At 37.2% G+C, this 22,212-nt stretch overlaps 1 protein-coding gene across 2 annotated transcripts; it reads right to left on the bottom strand.

The window, feature by feature from the left end:
* Window positions 1-1,817: 1,817 nt before the first annotated feature.
* Window positions 1,818-15,630, bottom strand: PLRG1 (pleiotropic regulator 1). 2 transcript variants are annotated; one of them, XM_060299661.2, is made up of 16 exons: window positions 15,520-15,628; window positions 14,021-14,127; window positions 13,656-13,727; window positions 12,846-12,988; window positions 12,094-12,147; window positions 11,135-11,228; window positions 10,838-10,919; window positions 9,375-9,476; window positions 8,535-8,627; window positions 6,304-6,453; window positions 6,113-6,214; window positions 5,513-5,615; window positions 4,682-4,790; window positions 3,547-3,686; window positions 2,875-3,068; window positions 1,818-2,301 (listed from the first exon to the last, which is right to left on the bottom strand). In XM_060299661.2, the coding sequence occupies exons 4-16, from the start codon at window positions 12,973-12,975 to the stop codon at window positions 2,242-2,244; spliced, it is 1,413 nt and encodes a 470-aa protein (XP_060155644.1). In that variant the 5' UTR covers window positions 12,976-12,988; window positions 13,656-13,727; window positions 14,021-14,127; window positions 15,520-15,628; the 3' UTR covers window positions 1,818-2,241. The 2 variants fall into 2 exon arrangements, with proteins under 2 accessions (XP_060155644.1, XP_030734149.1); XM_030878289.2 differs by lacking the exon at window positions 13,656-13,727 and having other exon boundaries at window positions 15,520-15,630.
* Between the last annotated feature and the right edge of the window lie 6,582 nt (window positions 15,631-22,212).

Raw genomic sequence — 22,212 nt, 5'->3', positions numbered from 1 at the left:
CACAAAGCCACTGATAACAATGTGGTGTTACTTCTCCAGTATTTTTTAGAGCATTAACAAGTTACTCTACCAAAAAAAAAAAAAAAAAAGCAAGCTTGCACAGCTTCCTTTTATATATAAGGGTAAAATTTGGACATCTTATTATTCCAGAGATATTTCTTACTCTTAATGGAAACTGCATGAAGATACCATAATCTATTATACCAGTCTCTTATTGTTAGGACATATGGGCTAGTTTTAGTTAAAGACAAAGGTGAAATAAGTATGCTGTGTACAGTTGTCAGATTATTCCCATTAGGCAGTTTCCTAGTAATTTCATTTCTAATGAGGAGTTAGCCAAAGATTCCAAGCATCTTCAATATACTCTGGAAAACTACCCTCCTAAAGGTTGTTAACAACTACACTCCCACCTACAGCATGCAAGATGGTTTATGTATATTTGGAAATGCTTATTCAAAATTATGGTATAATTTCTTAATTTGAAACACATTTTAAACTGATTGTTCCTGTAATTTTGTTTTCTAACTGTAGAAAGTGAAGTGTGACAAATTTTCTTGCCTGATAGGGAATCAGGATCCTAAGGACAGGGTTTGTAAAACTCGGTATATGCTAGAAAGAGGCACAGGCATCAGAAACCTAAGTAACACTTTTCTATGAAGTCTTCACAAGAGACTGCAGCCCTTGCTATAGCTTCAAATACGTCCATTGGTATCTCCAGTTATTTCTCCAGGGTTTGATACCTATATTGGTAACCTACTGCTTGTGGAATACAATTGAAACTCAAAACATAAGCTTTCCCTGCCACCACCAGCTGTTCTCATTCAACTGCAGCAGACAACTCTGTACTCCTGGGATACACACCTCTCACATGTCTGGCCTGTCACTTCACACCTCATCTTAGAGTACCCTTTTTCTTCTCTGACCTCTTTCAAGGCTCAGCTCAAACACCGCTGACTCTTAAGAAGTCTTCCATAATCCTCCTCAGGGAAAATAAATGGGCTTTTCCTCTGTGTTGTCCTGGCTTTTCGCTGGTACCTCTATAACAGCATTTCTGTAATAAGCTACTAAAGTAGAAGTCTTAAAGCAGTGGTCTCCAACATTTTTGGCACCAGGGACCAGTTTCAAGGAAGACAATTTTTCCACGGACTGGGGATGGGGTCAGAAGGATAGTTTTGGGATGATTCAAGCGCATTACATTTATTGTGTACTTTATTTCTATTATCACTACATTGTAATATATAATAATTATACAAGTCACCATAATGCAGAATCAGTGGGGACCCTGAGCCTGTTTTCACTTGACACTCACTGATAAGGTTTTGATACGAGTCTGCAAGCAATTGATTTATTATGGTCTCTGTGCAGTCAAACCTCTCTGCTAATGATAAACTGTATTTGCAGCCGCTCCCCAGTACTAGCATCTCCCCCTCAGCTCCACCTCAGATCATCAGGCATTAGATTCTCATAGCGCGCAACCTAGATCCCTTGTACGCGCAGTTCACGGTAGAGTTCGCACTCCTATGAGAATCTAATGCCGCCGCTGATCTGACCGGAGGTGGAGCTCAGGCGGTAATGCCAGTGACAGGGAGTGGCTGTAAATACACATGAAGCTTCACTCGCTTGCCCACCGCTCACCTCCTGCTGTGCAGCCTGGTTCCTAACAGGCCACGGACCTGTACTGGTCCGTGTCCCAGGGGTTGGGGACCCCTGTCTGAAAAGACAGACACATCTCATCTGTCTACTTCCTGAACAGTATCTAGTGCAGAACTTTACAGAACACGCACTCAAAAACTGTATGTGGAATAAACATACAGAAGTTAACGCTTCAAATCCTTTAATCCCAAATTATCAGTCACAGACACCAGTTTTTAAAGGATTAAAAAGAAAGACTGCTCCCCTCAAAACATGTCCTACTACAGTAAGCAGTTCTGTAAGTTAAAAAAAAAAAAAGTGTGTTTTAATAAAAGTGATAAATCATTCTATCTTTAGGATAGTTATGTTCAACAAACCCACATATGCTTGATATCTGCATCTTACCTCCTAGGATCTCAAACTGTTTATTTTAGAAATAAAAACATGGGGAGAGGACAGTTCATTGTAAAATATGAAAAAGCAATGATTCAAGCATGTGAGTTTTTGCTTTATATTCCTAGCCAGAGCACAAATGACTGGATATTCCCATCAACACCAAGCTAAAAAACAAACAAACAAAACTGGAACCACCATGAAGACAACGCCACATTAAAATCTCTTTCTCTTGATAATTTCTGGCTTCCAGCTGACTGGATGAGTTTCTTCTGTCTAAAAATAGAAAAGTAAGTAAGTTAAAACAAAGTATTTCTGGCCTGCTTCATATTTAATAGGTTCCTTTCTAACAAAAATACGGCACTTATTCAAAATTATATTACTTGGCATTATGTATTTAGCAGTTCTTTAACAATTTTAAGATAAGTGACAAACTTTTGGCATTATCTGACTCTAATAAAGGATGAATGCATTTGCTACAAATTCAGTTTACGGTTTTTCATTTTAAATAAAATTGCTATTTAGACATTCTAATAACACCAAAGCTTACGATTCTAGAATTAATTTGCATAGTAATCAACTTATTTGCTGTGATTCTTAGTGTAAGATTTTCCCAATAACTCTAATAAGGAACGTTGAGATAAAATCAAAACTATTGATTTGCTGTCATCAATGAAACCAATAAAGAAGTCTATGAGCAGACACTATTCAAGATGACAAATACTTTAATATTATGAAGATTACTTTCCCTTCTGATAATTTCAGTAACTTTAAAATGAGAAAACGCTTGCAAAATTGGCATGGCTGATTTTATTATACTTTACAATGTATATGAAACAGAAATCTTACCGCTGTATCATCCTCTCTGTACACTTTAATGGTTTTATCAGCTTCAGCTGTTAATAACCGACTTTCAGACTGATCAAAAGCACAAGCAAATATTCCTGACTCACTGTCCAAAGACCCAGGCTGCACTGCTGCATGAACTCTCTGGAAATTGTAGCCAGTTCTCCAGTCCCAAAGATGCATAGTGCCATTGTCAGCTTAAAGGGAAAGATATAGTTAAACCTGGTGTCCTCTCAACAATTCAGCTTGACAAATGTTTATTAAGCACCACAGTAGTAACTGCAGTCACTACTACAAAGATATATAAGATGCAGGCACTCAAGCTCCTCTTAATATCAGTTTGTCTACTTTCATTTGTACTTAATTCAGAATTTATTATAGATCTCAAAAAGCACCACAAAACGACATTCAACTCCAGAACACACAACCACACTTTAGGCGATTTCTGGCATAAACCCCTAACTTAGATTTATCAATGTGGGAACTTAAAGAGAGCTAAACTATGAAATATGCTACGTGCATTATGAATATGCATGAACACAAGTGAACATTCAAACAAACGTTAAAACAGGCAAGTTCTGCTATAATACTTAGGTGTGATGACTTAGAAATTTTACTCAGTAAAAGAAAAAAATGACAGACTAAAACATATTTATCATAAAAACCTTATTTTACCTCCAGATACAAGCACTCCATCAGAATTTACTGTCAGTGTATTAATAATAGCATTGTGACCAGAAAGATTTTGAATGAAACTTCCATCGGGGAATTTCCACTGTTTTATGTTATCTGGAGAACCAGACGCAAATGTGTAACTGAAATGAGATAAAGAATTAATGATAAAGTAAACCAAGTTAAATACAATGGTGGATTTTATAAAATCTGATTATGGCTGTATTTTGCATGTGTAGTCAGGATCTACGCAGTTTTAGCAAAATATTATCATCATACCAAGAGATAAAAATATCAAGATATTTGTTCCAAGTTAAATCAGATTTTTAAATTATTTTAAATGTACGTTAAGTCCTAGGTTGAAGTTTTATTTTCCTCTCATTTCCCCGATGCTCTACACTAAGCTAAAGCAATAAACATACAAGCCCCTAAACTCACATAAAGAGCAAGGGGTGATGTAACTATTTTCAAGAAAGCAAGAGAGAAAGCCAGAGAGAGAGGAGAGACAGAACAAGAAGAAAGGGAGAAAATGAAAGAAATAGAGGCAAGAGGAAGAGAGAAAGGGAGGGGGAGGAATAAAGGGAATGAGGAAGACAGGGAAAGGGAGGAAGGACAAGAGTGAAAATAAAGGTAAGGGAGAGTGGGAAAGAGAGGAGGAGAGGCAAGATATCACTTGTGACCAGAAAGTGCCAGGTGATATAGTTTCATAGACAACAGGTTGTGATATTATGCTCCATCTCTTGGGATACTCTGACTATAATGTTCATGATTACTACTATTTTTTCCGATTATATTAACTTCCTCCTTAAGAATTAACTATTCTATGTATAGCTCAGTGCCTAATAATATTTATGTCCAAAACATTAAATATAGCTACTATTAGCTTCAATTATGACATGCAACTTTTAACCATGATTTATTCGTGTTATCTCATTTGACATCATTTTCACCATGCAGAAAGCTTTCTTTGTCTTATAGAGGCCATGAAGCAAAATACTACGCAAGGAAAATAAAAGAAATGCATGTTCATATGTGGCACAGGTGAAAAAATGACAGTGGCTAAATGACTACCAAAGTATTTCTGTATTATACTAAGAACTGAAGAAAGAAGAGAAGCTACTTAGGAAAACATACTTACTGTCTTGGATGTAAAACCACAGCCCTGACTGATTTTTTGTGATTTGTTAATGTGACTCTTGTTTTTCCAGCCACCAAATCCCATAATCGTATTGTAGTGTCGTGGCTTCCTGTAAGGAGAATACACACACATCCCCAAGATACACACAGATCAGAAAAAAAGAATGTGAAAGTTAAATATAATAAAATTGGAAGCATTCCTCCACAGACATATATATATGAAATAAAAGTCATATTAACCCTTGGCTAATTGTTTTCTATAGTTGCAAAATATTTGGTTGATTTTAAGTTTAATTCTTAAAAGAATATAATAAACGCTTGTTGCACTGTCATCTGAATAACTAGAACAAATGTGAATAACAAATAAAACAAATACATGATGTCATCCCCTAGTGGAGAGGAAGGAAAAAACTCTAATAATCATTTAGTTAATGAAACACACGGGAAGGAATTATTTTCTAGTCTTGAAGATTCAATGATATTAACCATATTTTAAGCAAAACAAGACTCAAACCAGCTCTAAAAGTCTGAGAGTATTTTGTCTTCTAACTTTAATTTCCTAGACCGGTAATTTCGATACTATAAAACAATGCTTAGTTGTATCTAATAGCACTATTTTCTAGTCAGACATTACCTGATACAAAGATTCTATGATATGTAAAAAGTATGAGATAAAAACAATGGGATGAAATGTTACCACAAAAAATTTCAAGTGCACACAGAAACATTGTATATACAACACAAAGCAAGAGTCATAGTAAATATGAAAAGTATATAATCATAATGCACTCTGATATGAATATACTGTAAACTTGAAAAGTATCGATCGTACCAGTAATAATTTGTGGTTCCGCAGCTTGACACCTCACTGTAGCCACCGCATTAGTATGTCCAGATAACGTGTGTACACTGGCTTTAGTTCTCACATCCCAAATCTATCAAAACACAACAGACATACCATCAAAGAGAACAGGTATTCATATCTCAGGCAGGTAACTAGATCAATGCAAGCCTGGGAATCTACTCGACAACTTTGTGTGCCTGCCTTGAATATAATGAAGAAAGTGAGTAAATGAAATAATCACCTGTAAGCTGGCTGGGGAATGTATATAGGAGGCAGCCAATGGGGAAAAAAGCTACAAGATCAGGGGACCTACTGACTAGAATGGGTATAATGGGGCTACTGAATGAAACAGCTAATGGACCACAGCTGTGGTGATAGACTGGCATGTGAGAGGTCGCATATCAGGGGCGGGACCTCCCAGTTATAGACATAGTGGGGCCACAGAACTCAGAAGATGAAGACTAGGTAGGGCATTGATGGGTCAAGACAACTATCTTTAAATACTCTATCAAAAAATACATGACTTTAGGACCAAATAAGCATACTGTAAGATGCAATATATGTACAGATCAGCTCTATTCCATTTACCCGTGCAGTTGAGTCTCGGCTACAGGTCACCAGCACATCGATTGTTGGGTGCAGATCTAAACCATACACTGCACTCAGATGTCCATGATAGTGCCTTATAACCTAAAAAATAAGAAAGAAAGTTAAAATCTCTACAATTAGGAAGATAAACAGGGGCCCATAATGTCTCCAATCCTTAACTTCATGCTTACCTTATTATACTCAAGATCCCAGCATTTGACTTGTTTGTCTTCTCCACAGGAGAACAGGTACGGGCTCCTCGTGCTCACTATCACACCACGCACCGTACTGATGTGCCCAGTTAATGACAGTTTTAACTTGCCACTAGCCAAGTCCCAGATCTGCAATCAAAAAATATTTAATTTTTCTTCTTTATTATTCCAAAGCAAATTTTTAGAATCTTGATGTTAAAATTGTCTTCAAAAAGTGAAAGATAAAAACACATAAAAATATAAAAGTTTGCAAAATGACCCCATCAACAAAAATAAAATCAGGGAAAAGAGAATTAAAGGGCATGATCAAACTGGGAAAATATTTGCACAGATGACAAAAAGTTAATATTCTTAATATATAAAGGATATCACTGATAGTAAAAGTATGAATACTGAGGTATTAAATTAGTCAAGGATGGCATCAACTTAAAAAAAAAAAACCTAAAAGTAGCAAATAAAGGTATCAAAAACTTCAACATCACTATAAATTTTATACACACAGTTTTTGAAAGATTAGATATTCACTTCTGCTTATCACAATAGTAAATATTTTTTTAAAAACACAAGCAATGTGCTGAAAAGGATCCTCTCACATGCTGCAAGTATCAATTCACCCATTTTGGAAAATAATTTTTAACTTTGGGTGTCAACTTCAAGAATGCCTGACCTTTAATACTTTTTTCTGGGAAACTATCATAACAAAACACTTTAAAATACAGAAAAAGCTTTAGGCACATATTAACTACAGCATTACTTATGTTAGTGAAAAATCAGGAAACTAAAAAAACTTTAATGCCTAACAGAAGGAAAATAGATTATAGAATATCTAAATGACATAATACTATGGAACCATTTAAAAAAATGTTCAGGAGAGGAAAGGATAGGAATTTGGGATTAGCAGATGCAAACCATAATACATAGAATGAATAAGTAACAAGGTCCTACTGTATAGCACAGGGAACTATATTCAATACCTGTGATAAACCATAATGGAAAAGAATATGAGAAAGAATGTATATATATGCATAACTGAATCACTTTGCTGTACAATAGCAATTAACATATTGTAAATCAACTATACTTAAAATAAATTTTTAAAAAAAGATGTTCAGTTTTTGACAGGAATATGCCTTTGACACAATATTAACTGAAAAAAAGCTGGGAACAAAATTACATATCAAACATGATTTTTAAAAGATACACATTTATATACACAGGAAAAAAACGCAGAAGAAAATGCAGATACACATACACAGAAATAAATGTTAAAAAGAAAATTCAAATATCTGACAGTGGTAGGATTATGCATGGGTCTATATTCTTTTTCTTTTCTTTCTTTCTTTCTTTTTGGCTGCATTGGGTCTTCATTGCTGCACGCAGGCTTTCTCTAGTTGCAGCGAGTGGAAGCTACTCTTTGTTGTAGCGCGGGGGCTTAGTTGCTCTGCGGCATGTGGGATCTTCCCAGACCAGGGCTCGAACCCAGGTCCCCTGCAATGGCAGGCGGACTCTTAACCACTGCGCCACCAGGGAAGCCCTGGGTCTGTATTCTTTTATACTCCTTTACATTTTCCACATTTTTTATAGATAAGCATGCTTTAATTTTGTAACCAGAAGGAGAAAAAAATATGAAGAAATTAGTTGTAAACAGTCAGCATGTACTGTTTAGAAAAAAAACTGTTGCTTAAATACCACTTTTCAAACAGATATTTATTTGAGACTTTTTTTTTTAATTTATTTATTTTATTTATTTTTGGCTGCATTGAATCTTCACTGCTGCACGCTGGCTTTCTCTAGTTGTGGTAAGCAGGGGCTACTCTTCATTGTGGTGCGCGGGCTTCTCACTGCAGTGGCTTCTCTTGTTGCAGAGCATGGGCTCTAGGCACACGGACTCAGTAGTTGTGGCTCGTGGGCTCTAGAGCGCAGGCTCAGTAGTTGTGGCACAGAGACTTAGTTGCTCCACAGCATGTAGGATCTTCCCGGACCAGGGCTTGAACTGATGTCCCCTGCACTGGCAGGTGGATTCTTAACCAATGCACCACCAGGGAAGCCCTATTTGGGACTTTTAACTGGTATAGATAATAAATTTTACTCCACACTCGGGTCTAAGAAATCAGAGAACTAGAACAGCAATTCCCACCAGAGTAAATAAAACATTAAAATTACACGGCAAACACAAAATCATGTTTACATTTTTCTTCCTTCCTTATTACCTTTATAGTTCTGTCAGCAGATCCAGTAACAAACCACTGGTTTCCAGGTTCCACAGCAATACATCGAACCCAGCCAAGATGCCCACTGATCACCTGTATTTAAAAAGATACAATGAGCAGGCTCACTACACAGAAGCTAAAGTTTATTCAATTTCAACTCATCACACTTATGTTAAATATGATACAACTGAAAAGTACAACTACAGTGATCGAAAGAAGATGAATGGTTGGCACGGGTGAGAAAGGATATGATTATAAGAAAACAGCACAGGGGCGTTTTTGAATCAATGGAACTTCTATTATCCAGATTGCGGTAGTGGTTACCCAAATTTATATATATATTAAGATTTATTAGATCTATACACCAAAAGAAAGTCTATTCTAAGGTATGATAATTTGTCTAGCTGTACGTTTCCTACTATTTACATTTTATTTTAGATTTGGTACATTTTGAATCATTCCAATTTACTATAATTAAAAAGATAACTGGTAGGGCCACAGAAATGTCCTGATGTATGGATTTTCTCCTTGGAGGTTTCTCCATAGAACACCTCGAACACTTTCCTAAATTTATTTTGTCTGCTCTCCATTTAGTAGCCTTCTATCAATACTGTATACTGTATCTTATACGATATACAAGTATAGCTTCCATTTAATGAAGTCTCCTTCCCAAAGTATCTTTTAAGATACTGTCTAAGCCCCTCCCTCCACCCCACCTCAGATCACTCTACCAGCTCTCATATTCACTCTGTTTCCTCCTTATTCCATTCCTCGGCTCTTGTTTAACTGGAAAGCAGTGATCATGTTTCATGTAGTGGAATAATATACAGATTCACTCACTCTGTAGAGTTTCCACGGTGGGTGCCACTGAGGTTTCGGCATTGTAGGGGCTTTTTTAGCCATCAGTGCGGAGTTCTTGGCATTGCCACTGTCCATAACAACCTAGATATGGAATAGATTAATTATTAAAGATATCTTACCTAAGGTTTCATGTTATCAATTCAAAAATGGAAAGTCAAAGGGATTTATGAAAGTTTTTTTCCTTAAGTAAAGAAAAAAAGATATCTGTAAAATATCTGCATACCTAGAAAATGAGTCTAAGACTTCCAATCAGAACTATATTTTCCGTATGTTAATTTTAACTTTAAAAAACAATTAAATCTCAGAGAGGCAGAACCTTAACATTGAGAGCACATATCACTGTGCATGGGTTCAAAACCCAACTCTGTCCGTTACTAGCTAATGACCTTGGGTATGAATTATGTAACCTCTGTGCCTCATTAGTAAAATGGAAATAACAGCAACTATCTCATACAGTTATTATGAAGACTGTAACAGAGTAGTAAATGCTGAATGTAAGCTCCCATTATTATTTAAGTAAATATATGTGGATTAATGTCGTTGCTTTTGTCATATTTTAACATTATTGATTTCATACTACAAAGGAGAAACTGAAAGTTCCTTCTATTTATCTCCCACAAAAGTATTTCAATACTATCTTAAAGGGTATACTAGCTGATATAACCATATACTGATAGCATCCACCCGTCCAAAAAACACTGAAGCCTGTAAAGTTATTGCCCTCAAGAAGCTTATGTTATATCCTAAGGAGGCAGAAAGCCTGGGCAGATGCTGTGAATGGAGGCTAAAGACCCTGGTAGGAGGACTACAAATTCATTCACTTCACAAAGCAACTGCATAATAAACTGAGGAAGTAAAGACTGCACTCACTTCAAGTAACAGCATAATAAAGCAAACTGCATATTTTCAGTTATTCTTTCTATAACTACTTTCACCAATAACAACAGTAGCTGCCATTTACTTACAAACAAATAATATATTTCTAAATGCTCATTTGTAAGATATTAGTTGTATAGCCTGTGAATATTACGATACTAATAGCACTCAACTCTAACCGTACAAACCAAATGAGAGTTTAATAAAAAAACACTTTCATATCTAACACGTACTAATAGAAGCTTCAGAATAACCATGCTTGCATTTTTAATAGTGGGTAATAAAGAGCATCATCACATTATCTTCATCAAAATAAATGTTATGTCCAATGTGCAAGTAGACACAGAATTAACAGAACTTTAAATTATTCTGTCAATCCACTAGCAACTTAAATTTTAGGGCTATGAAATATTAGCAACTAGCTCAGGCTGCTATTTACTTGAACAAGTCCAAGGAAAATGTTCATTTATTAATATTTAAGGTAAGAATCTTGGAATAAATGGAAATAGGCAACATGTTAAAGTTAGAAACCCACAGCGTGATGTGATTTGACACAGACAACTTACCGCCCCTGAAGGCTGTGACCGGTCAGAAGCCCCAGGGTGTCGGTATTCACCTCCAGCAGGTGCACTACGGTTTGCATCAACCCTGAGGCAAAAGAAACACCATATTCTAAGTAATTAGTGTCTCCAGTCAGGTGTTCTGCAGGACTGACTCTATATTTTAAGTTTTTGTAAGCACTGGTAAAGGAAAATGTCATACAATACGTAACTACAAAGAAACAAATTTAAAAATGAGAAAAAATGTGAACAGTAAACTATGCTTTCAAAATCTTTGTTATTTAGAAGCATAGTATCTCCTACCTGGCTTGAGAAGTAGGTAATGCCACAGCTAAGGACTGTGCAGCTGATTCACTTGGCATTCTTTGGATCTTAGTGTCCGCTGTCAAAGCAACCCCTGTTGAAATAAAAAAAAATCAACTCCTTTTAGTATCTATCTTTGCTTCCATTTACATGCATTTACAATAAAATAGTGGAGGAAAACATAACAAAAAGGTAATGGTGATTATCTCTAGGTGGTGATATTACAAAAATTTTTGTTACATTTTGTAGGTCTTTTGTTTCTAATTCTTTTACAATAAATATTGCCCAACAACATATATCTCAAATTTGTCTCATATATTTAATCAAAACAGCTTAATATTAACATAGCCCAAGATAGTAAAGTTAAATTTCTGTTATCTTGGGATATTACCTTCAAATATAAAAATTAAGCAGTTCCCCAAATACTAACAGAATGTTTCGAAGGGTAAATGTAAATTCCTACAACAAGAAGCACCAATTCATCTATACTTGAATATGGTGAATTCCGTCCTCTAAAATTACTAGAACCTGGATATACTAAGCTTTTTGTCCTCCACCCTGTTATACTGGCCACTCCATTTGTGTGCTAATTCCTCTTCACATACAACACACCCAGGATATGTTTCTATCATACCTGCTTCTATGCTAACACTTCTAACACTTTTATAAGCTTCGTGATATTTATGTGTCTGACTAAACTTCCAGGTAATAAGCTTGTCTTAGCCTGGAGCAGTCTTATTGTCTTTGAATTCTTAGCACAGTGCCTAAAAAAAAATAAGTGCTTAAGAATGTTTGCTGAATGAATGCATGTGAAAGTTAATTATCATCTAAACAGCTATGCCTGGATGCTTGGTTATTGAGCTTATCTTATATTTTACAGGCAATGGGAACCATATTATTGGCTCAGTCATGGAAATATAAGTGACAATAAGACATTTTCAAATATAACAGCTACTTACCAGGTCCTGGTGGATACGGATGTGTACCTGTCACCAAATATTCAACTTCTTGTCCTATTAAAAAAAGGGAGAGAGAGAGAGAGAGAATTCATCTGTGGCAAAATTATCTTATATACAAGTATCACGTCTTTTAATGAATTAAATAATATTAAATTATCAACTGGATATCTCAAATTTTCCCAACTAAGCCCAAGCCTCAGAAATAAGGTAAGTTGATCATTTTTGCTTTGCCTTCTGAAGACCATGTTCACAGGTAGTTCTCTGATCATTTGCTGATGTGGTGTCAAGAAAGCTTGTACATTTGCTATATAGCAATGGTGTGTAGAGAGGTCATCTTATCAAGTAATAATCCACTCAGGTTTATCTTCCAAACAAATGGTTTTCCTGTGGAATCTTGGATTATCTTTATTCACTACAATTTTAGTACTTAATATCATCTTTCTGAATTATAGCCAAAACAGATAGATGAAAGAAAAATTCCCCACAGGTTAGGAATTTTTCCTTTAGTCTCCACTATGACTATCTCCATATCCTAAGAATTTCTGCCATCATTATACCACTGTTTTAATTTCCTACAAGGGAAAAATCCACCAACCAATAATCTCACTCACTACTCCAATGAGGAAATCAAGCTGTTAAATAGGGTATGGCTCTAATAAGTCCTTCCAGAAGAAGCACTAATAAGACATTTCATTTTTCTATTTTTAAAATTCACATATAAATCCTGACATTTCTGACAATGCCATACTCACCTTGATTGGCAGGATATTGTTTGTGTCCATATGAATCTGATGCATTCTGAGGGCCTTTCTCTTTAAGATTTTCTTTTGAAGTAGGCATATGCAACACAGGACCATACTCATTACGCAGCTTGATTGCCATTTTTCGTTTGTGACTATTTAAAAATTATAAACATAAAAATGTATCTTTGAGTACTTTAAATATATTCACCAATGTAAATATATTCACAGATATCCAGAAAACAAGTATTTAAGTAGCTTAAGTTTGCCTAATCATGTAGAAAAAGTTACTATTAAGATTTTAAAGTTAAACAATATTTTAAAAAATTTCCAAGTGCATTTCCACACTTTTGTTCACAATCTACCACATAGCATCCATTAAGTAATAGTTTAGTTTGTTAACCAATTATATAAAAACTTTCATGTTGATTTATCAAAGGTCTAACTCATTTTAAAATATATAGAAACTAATATATCCTTTAAAAAAAACCTCAAAGTCAGTATACTTTCCTTCAAATGTCTAAATATAAAAATACAGTAAAAGCTTCTATAGTAACCTTTCCTGGATATACCTAGAAAGATTAGTTCAAACTAATCCAAGTACTTAACTCAGCATTTTAGAAACAAATGCACTTATTATGCTACTTTTAAGGATAGTCCACTTGGTAAATTAAATATAAATGCTTGTTTGAGGAATTAGGTAGATTTTTAAAGAAGGGTAAAGGACAAAGAAGGAACACTGCACATAATGCAATCCCAGACTGGAGCTGGAGATGTAGAACCAAAAATATGCCACCACTCAAAAATCTTCATCATACTAACGAGAAAAGATGGGAGTAGAGGTACTGGCCAGGTACAATTTCAGCTCAGCAAGGCTCTGAGAGCAGCAGGAAGCTGAAAGCACATACAAAGTGATTGATTATAAAATATAACGCCTAAAAGGGACTCTCCTAATTACTGGGTATTTGTAAAATGCAATTAATTAATGGGACTTTTACTGTAAAAGATAAGGCCAAAAAAAATAAAGTTAACTCAGCTTAAATTATGCCCAAACACCACTCATTACTGAATAGATATCCTATGAGTTAGTATTACTTACTAATCTTTAAACCTTCCCCTCTCCCTGCTCTCTTCCCCCAATATTATAAGTTGAAATATTCTAGCAATTGAAAAGGAACTATCCCCACCTCTCTTCATCCAAAGGCACAGGTTTTCCATTATCAGCCACAAACATGTCATGGGTTCTCTTCAATGACCTGAACACAAGTGTGTGCACAGAATGTTTCTGTACCTCCTAGAACAAAAGAGTATAATTACATATCTAGCTACAAATTACATATACCATAACCTAAATTAAAGTGAAATTAGTTATACACTTTACATGTTTAAATATGTAAAAAGCTTTGTACCACTCACCACAGCTATCTGTAGCAAGCTATAGGAGTCAAGTTCAGAGAAGAGGAAGAAGCTCCTCTTGGGCCAGAGCCCCAGGTATACCAGCTGAGTGATGCCTGAGATTAGTCATTTACTGAATAAATATTTACTGAACTCCTACTAATTGAGTGGCAGGTATTGTGCTAGAAACTAACAACAGAATGATGAAAGGCAGCCACGGTCCCTGTGCTCAAGAGGAAACAGGCAAATAAAAACAAACAAAGTAACTCCACATTTTAATAAGTGCTATGAAGGAAACAAGCAGGGGGCTGAGACCGAGGACAGAAGAAGACCTTAGGGTGGTAATGAAAGATCTCTCTGAGGTGGCAGTTAAGCAGAGAGGGAGTTAGCCTTGCACAAAATAGAGGTAAGAACAATCCAAGCAGAGAGAAAAGCCCATGTAAATACAAAGGCGTTTGGTAACCAAAATAATGCCAGAACCTGCAGTACAGCTGTGTATGTTTGGTGAAAGGGTGGGTTGATGATGCAAGATGAGGTTGTAAGGATAGACAAGATCCAGATAAGTTTTTTTTATACCATTGCAACGGTCTGCATTTTTGCTCTAGATACATAGGACCACTAAAGGGTCTTAAGCAAGAAAAGCTCGAACATCCTACGTTTTAAACTGATCAATTTACTGGGGGTGGGGGAAGGGTGACAGAAACAGAAGCAAGGAGACCACCAAAGAGCTAATGCATCAGCATTGGTGGAAGATGATGTGGTCTGAATTCAGGTGATGGCAGTGGGCCTGGACAAGAGTCAAGAATTTTGAGATAAAACGAACAAGGCTTGCTAATAGTTGTTCAAGCTAGCGGAAAATGCAAAAATTCAAGAATGGCAGGTTTTCCCGGGGAAGAGCTTTAGTAAGACAAAAAATGAAGACCAGAGAAGACCGCCAGTTTTGTAAGACACAGAATCACCGACTCGACCCAGCAGGCAGCGAGTACCACTGGTCGAACATCGACAGAAACTCCGCCTCAGAGGACCGTGCCCAGCTCAAGCGCCCAAGGGCCAAATGAAAACTGGAGGAATTATCTCAGGCTTCCCGCCCAGACAGAACCTCCAACTTGTGCTCTCATCCGGCTTCTCTGCCTCCCTAAAAACGTTAAGAGACTACCCGGCCTCGGCCAAACAGCCTCCCCTCGCAGCCGCTACTCTCCCCTGACTCCCAGCACCCTCGATCCCTCACGCCCGCCGCCAAAGAAAAATAATCCAGAACAGATGGCCCCTGGGCACCCAAGTGTCACTTTACCTCGACCATGACGCCGCGGTCTACCCACTCGCTCCAGCAAGGATGAAACTCCAACCAACTGGACAGAAACCGCCGCCACAACTACTCGGCCCCTTCCTGAATCGGGCGTCCTGGCGCCGGATGTGACGTAAGACTCTGCGCACGCGCGCTGGTGGGCCGCAGGCAGTCTGGGGCCAAAGGGCGGGCCTTTCTCCTCGGGGGCCGCCTGTGGGGCGGAGCTTCGAGAGTGCGGGGCGGAAGCTGCCGGAATCGCGGGAGTAAAGGTTTTACTCGCTTCTGCAGAAATCTTGAGATAATATCGTTTTCTGCCTTACTCTCAGCCTTAAATATTTTGGTTTAGGGCTGTGGTTGTTTGCACTCTGTTCTCTGGAATCTTAATACTTTTTTTTCAGACAACCTCAGCAGTCAGTTCTAGGGAAGGTCCGGAGAGCGCGAAGGCTCTTACCCCTCCTTGCCTTCTTCGGGGGTTGCCTCCGTGATTTTTGTCGCCTGATTCCGCTACTTGGCTCAATTTGTTTGGAAGCATTTAGAAATCTTTGTAGTCTTGGTGCCTAAAAAACAATTCCACTTACACTGTCCATGAAACACTTGTTGAGTGAATATTGCGGAATGGTTTCAATTTGAGAAATTTTGCAAAAGATTTTGGCTTTAACAGCATATGGCAAAATCTCAAATTTATTTTCAGCCAGCATAGTTTTTTTTTTTTCAATATCCCAACAATGGCATAACTCTTGGCCATTTCCTCGTTGTCTGATGATGAATGTGGCTTCAACAATGCCAGGGTACAGTTTGTCAAAGCTGGTGGAAGAAAAACACAACTGAAGACTTTAGCCATTTTTGTGTGTATACAGACTGGTGCCAAAGGATTGGCATTTTGTTTTATACCCAGGTAAAATCTGCAGTTTGTGATCAGTCGTGCCTATTTTTCCACATAAGAAGGAAAATTGATGGAACTGGACATTTGCAAACTTGAATAGACAAGCATTTTACTGACTCTGCTTGTTCTTTAACCATAGTCAGTTTCCACAGATCTTGTCACCAGAGCATGTTGTGTATACTTTGAGAGGGAGAAAAATCTATCAAAAGTATAGCAATGTGAATTGATCATCTCATTTAGGAATTAATTTTTAATTCATTACAAAAATTAAGACCATCCTTCTATTTGAAAATACAATCATCTCTGAATTTGAGTGTAAATTTGGCCTTACGAATTGATTTTCTATAGCAGTGGCCACTGATGGTAGGCCTTGCAAGGAAATGCCATAATTATAAAATATGTACTTGGGAAAATAAATCAGAGTATACCTTACCTATAGATAGAAATAACTATACAAAAGAACATGACCAGCAAAGGGCAATAAAATTATAGAAAGATAAGCAAGGTTCTAATATATCTATGGCAATATAGTTAAAGATGTGGTACATGTATACAGTGGAATATTACTCAGCCATAAAAAAACAAAATAATGCCATTTGCAGCAACATGGATTGTCATATTGAGTGAAGTAAGACAGAGAAATACAAATATCGTATGATACCGCTTATATATGGAATCTGAAAAAGATACAGATGAACTTATCTACAAAACAGAAATAGAGTTACAGATGTAGAAAATAAATTTATTTATTACCAGGGAAGGGGGAGGGATAAATTGGAAGATTGGGATTGACATATACACGCTACTATATATAAAATAGATAACTAATAAGGGCCTACTGTATAGTACAGGGAACTCTACTCAATACTCTGTAATGGCCTATATGGGAAAAGAATCTTAAAAAGAGTGGTTATATGTATATTTATAACATATTCACTTTGTTGTACACCTGAAACTAACACAACATTGTGAATCGACTATACTCCAATAAAAAAAAAAGAAAAGAAAAAAAAAAAAAGAATCCCTGTCCTGGCTGACACCTAGAGCTGCCTTATTTGAGCAGTAGGGGTCACTGCTGCTCTTCATAAGTGTAGGAGGTTTGTTCCCAAAAGCACACATGGTGAATACTTTATTAATATATATTATTAAGTCTGTTTGGGTGAAACCAATAGTACAAATCTTAAGGAAAGTCTCCCTTCATTAGTTAAGCTAATTTTTTTTTTTACTCACCAATATAGGACATCTCTATATTCTCTTTCAAAAATCAATAGCTTTTATGTATGCAGTTAAAATATATAATGGGGGAAAATCTCATAACAATAAATGAAAAGTATGCAAGTCATATGAAAAAAGCTTAAGGGACATAAAGAAGAAAATTTGAATCAATGAAAATGCATACCTTATTCTTGGATCAGAAGACTCAAAATTATAAATATCTGTTATGTCATTAATCTAATCTTGGGCATATTTTACAGAAAATACTATTAATTTAATTTAAGACATTTTTATTAAATAGTGAAAGATTTTTTAAATGAATGTTATAAAATACTCCAAATAAAACGTTTTTATTTTCTACAGAGTTTTACTACTGGTACTATATACTTAATCACTTTAAGTGCTTTATTGCATTGTGTGAAAATACAGCTTCTGTTTCCGATGTGTGATTTATGCTTTTTTTAAAAACTCAGTTTGATTCCCAAACATTTGTTTGGTTTTTTTTGTTTGTTTTTTTTTTTTTTTTGCTGTACGCGGGCCTCTCACTGTTGTGGCCTCTCCCGTTGTGGAGCACAGGCTCCGGACGCGCAGGCTCAGCGGCCATGGCTCACGGGCCCAGCCGCTCCGCGGCATGTGGGATCCTCCCGGACCGGGGCACGAACCCGTGTCCCCTGCATCGGCAGGCAGACTCTCAACCACTGCGCCACCAGGGAAGCCCCTGATTCCCAAACATTTGATCTTAACTTTCCCTTTGAAATAGTTCAGCAAACCCCAGAAGCTATCTCAGCCACTAATTAACTTACCTTTTAGAGTTTTTTTTTTAATTAATTAATTTATTTTTGTCTGCGTTGGGTCTTTGTTTCTTTTGTTGTTGTTTTTGTTTGTTTTTTTGTTTTGTTTTGTTTTAACATCTTTATTGGGGTATAATTGCTTTACAATGGTGTGTTAGTTTCTGCTTTATAACAAAGTGAATCAGCTATACATATATCCCCATATCTCCTCCCTCCTGCATCTCCCTCCCACCCCTCTAGGTGGTCACAAAGCACCGAGCTGATCTCCCTGTGCTATGCGGCTGCTTCCCACTAGCTATCTTACATTTATTAGTATATATAAGTCCATGCCACTCTCTCACTTACCCTTCGTCCCAGCTTACCCTTCCCCCTCCCTGTGTCCTCAAGTCCATTCTCTACGTCTGCCTCTTTATTCCTGTCCTGCCCCTAGGTTCTTCAGAACCTTTTTTTTTAGATTCCATATATATATGTGTTAGCATACGGTGTTTATTTTTCTCTTTCTGACTTACTTCACGCTGTTAACAGTCTCTAGGCCCATCCACCTCACTACAAATAACTCAATTTCGTTTCCTTTTATGGCTGAGTAATATTCCATTGTATATATGTACCACATCTTCTTTATCCATTCATCCAATGATGGACACTTAGGTTGCTTCCATCTCCTGGCTATTGTAAATAGAGCTGCAATGAACATTGTGGTACATGACTCTTGTTGCTGTGCACGGGCTTTCTCTAGTTGTGACGAGCGGGGGCTACTCTTCGTTGTGGTGCGCGGGCTTCTCATTGCGGTGGCTTCTCTTGTTGCAGAGCACGGGCTCTAGGCGCCCGGGCTTCAGGAGTTGTGGCTCGCGGGGTCTAGAGCTCAGGCTCAGTAGTTGTGGCACACAGGCTTAGTTGGTCTGCGGCATGTGGGATCTTCCCGGACCAGGGCTCAAACCCGTGTTCCCTGCATTGGCAGGAGGATTCTTAACCACTGCACCACCAGGGAAGCCCTAACTTACCTTTTAAATAGTACTCCCCTGCATTAACTTACCAAAAAATAATGGGGGTACTATTTAAAAGGACAATCAGGTGTCTCAGATTTCGCAGAAGAATCAGATGATCAAGTTTGGAAGTTTTGGTGGCTCCTGCTGCTGAAGTTGGTAGGCTTTCTCTCTAGAATGCTGCCATGAATATGACCTCAGGCCAATCAACCTAATTATTTCCTTTGCTTATTTCCTTTGCAAACATAAAACTGGGGGAGAGAAGCTGATAGGGCTAGCTTGGGTAAGGGATCTACCCCTACTCAGTCACCTGTGGCTAGAGGGTCAGGGTATCACAATACTAACAGAACTGCCGGAGCCCCACTCCTGCATTTTAGGGGTCATTCCAAGAGAAGGGAGCAGCACTCCAACTGGTGTTGGTCACACCCTTTGTGGTTTTGAGTCTAATGTGACAGAAGCAAAAGAGCATCTCTGTCTTTTCTCTAGCTCCTGTGATTGGCATTGGGTTGAAGGAGAAAATGTCCTATTTTTCTCCTTATTGCCGTGGTATCAGCTTCCGTAAGAAAAGCAAACTGATATCTACCAAGTCAATAGAAGGAGACTTTCCATAAGAGACAGAGCTAGCCCTACCCTTCTTCCCTGCAATGTGCTTTCCCATTGCAGATGCTAACCAGTTATGGCTGTCACTGTCACATTAGTCTCAGGCTTGCCCATCAAGCTCTGATCCAAGCTGGCTTCCAACTCTTCAGTATTAATTTCCCCTTGGATAGTGGTTCTCATACTGTGGTTCAGGGTAAGACAAAAAAAACATACAGAGACTAACAATGATTTAATATGGTTCTCAAAACCTATGCCTTCTTAGACAAAGAGAATCAGTATTTCATTTTATTTATTCAATCATTCACTCATTCTATGTTCACAAACTAGTTCAACAGATATTTGTCAAGTACCTGTCATGTGGCCGGTGTCTGATATAAACCACACAGTCATTCAAACCACAAGTTTCAAGTCCAAAAGCCTTTTCCTTTCAAGTCATTTTTCCCCTGGAAGGAGGTTAGGGTCCCTAAGTTACTGTTCCCAAAGCCTCACCTTTCCTGGTTCAGCACAGGGTCTTAGGTTCAGCACAGATAAGTAGTTTTTATTTTCTGTCTTCCCCTCTAGACACAAAGCTTCATGAGGACAGGGCTTTTGTCTCTCTTGGCGACCAAAGTATCCTTGGCCTCTAGCACAAAGTAGGTGTTCTATAAATATTTGATGAACACAAATTGACTTGTGTGCTATAACTGGGCCTGACTTGAATTGTAAAAGTATCAACAACAAATGCTTGACAATCAGTGCTGGCAAGTCTGCCCTTCTTGCCAGAGAGCTGCTGGGCAGGACAGATAATTTCTGTTTTTTTCTGTCACTGATTTACTGCCCTTGACTTACATAAGAGGATCAGCTAATTCGAAGAACCCTGCACTATTGATCTAAAAACATAACTGAACAAATAGTACTCCCTTTCTCCTCCACCAATGACAACAACATTTTTAAAAATTTAAGTATTTTAGAGAGCAGAATCTCTGTAAATGCATTTCTTCTCTTTGAAAACATGGTAATTTACTTTGTAATATTAGGCATTTTAAAATGTTAGTATAGCTCTATAAAAAATCTAGCAAGAAGTAGAATTAAAGAAACTCATAGTTATTATTCACTGCATCAACCATGCCTCTCACACAGACATGAATATCCAGCCCACACCCACATATTACAGTGAAAATGTAAGTGAAAATAAAGGCTAAGGATGGGAGTGCCTGTCTGAGACACTGTAGTCTCAAGAAAAAGAGCTGACCAAAACAACGACAACAGCAAACCAAAAAGGTACAGGTTAATTCTTTATCATGTTTGCATTTTGTTGGGCAACATGGTCTAACAGGCACAGAGCATGAACTGTCTGGTCAGACAGACATGGGTCAAGTCCTGCTACCAGTACTTACTACTTGTATGCCTTGAGTACTTTACTTAACCTCTCTGAGTCTCTGTTTCATCATCTGTAAAACTTAAAGCAGATAAATGATTATCAGAGCTTGGAATCTGAAGCCTGTTTCAATGAAGGCTTGTTCACCCATTCATTCTACGATTTTTTATCAAATGCCTACTATGGTCTGTTTTATTCACCAATGTATCCCCAGCTTCTAGCACACTGCCTGTCACATAGGAGGCCCTCAAGAACTATTTGTGGAATGAATGTTTAGTGTCTGGTGTCATGGAGTATAAATTCTAGTGATTTCCTTCCACCTTCCTGTTGATGATGGCAAGAATGCCTGTCAGAGTAGAAAAACAGTTAGACTTATAAGGGAACTTTCACGTTAATGTTGTATAAGTTACTATAATATGCTAGAAGAAACAAAAAATTAACAAACTTCTGGGAATTAAATAATGGTTCTATTGCTAGTTGATGTAATGTCAGTGCTTGAAAATGAAGATAATATAATGTTACCTCAAAAGAAAAAAAATTTTTAGTTGTCTTAACATTGTCTGTCTTTTTAAATCAGCAAGAACCTGACATCATTAAAATAAAACCCTGCCCAGATGATTAAAATAAACTTTTCCTCAGTTACATTTTGAAGGGAAATATTATTGCATCTTCTTTTAATTGACACATGCATACACACATATTTGCTTTCTCAGTCAGAGTATGTATTCTTATAAGAAAAACTAAAACTAAGCTAATCATAATGTATAGTATTTACCCAGTACTAATGAATGAGATAAATTAGGAAAAATCCAATCAACTATTTTACTTAATTTAAACTCAACACTTTGCTTCTATAAATCTGAGTTAAAA

Source organism: Globicephala melas, chromosome 5 (assembly GCF_963455315.2).
Source record: "Globicephala melas chromosome 5, mGloMel1.2, whole genome shotgun sequence".
Classification (NCBI taxonomy): Eukaryota; Metazoa; Chordata; class Mammalia; order Artiodactyla; family Delphinidae; genus Globicephala; species Globicephala melas.
The sequence above is the reverse complement of the archived record's forward strand: the minus strand, read 5'-3'. Positions and strand labels throughout refer to the sequence as shown.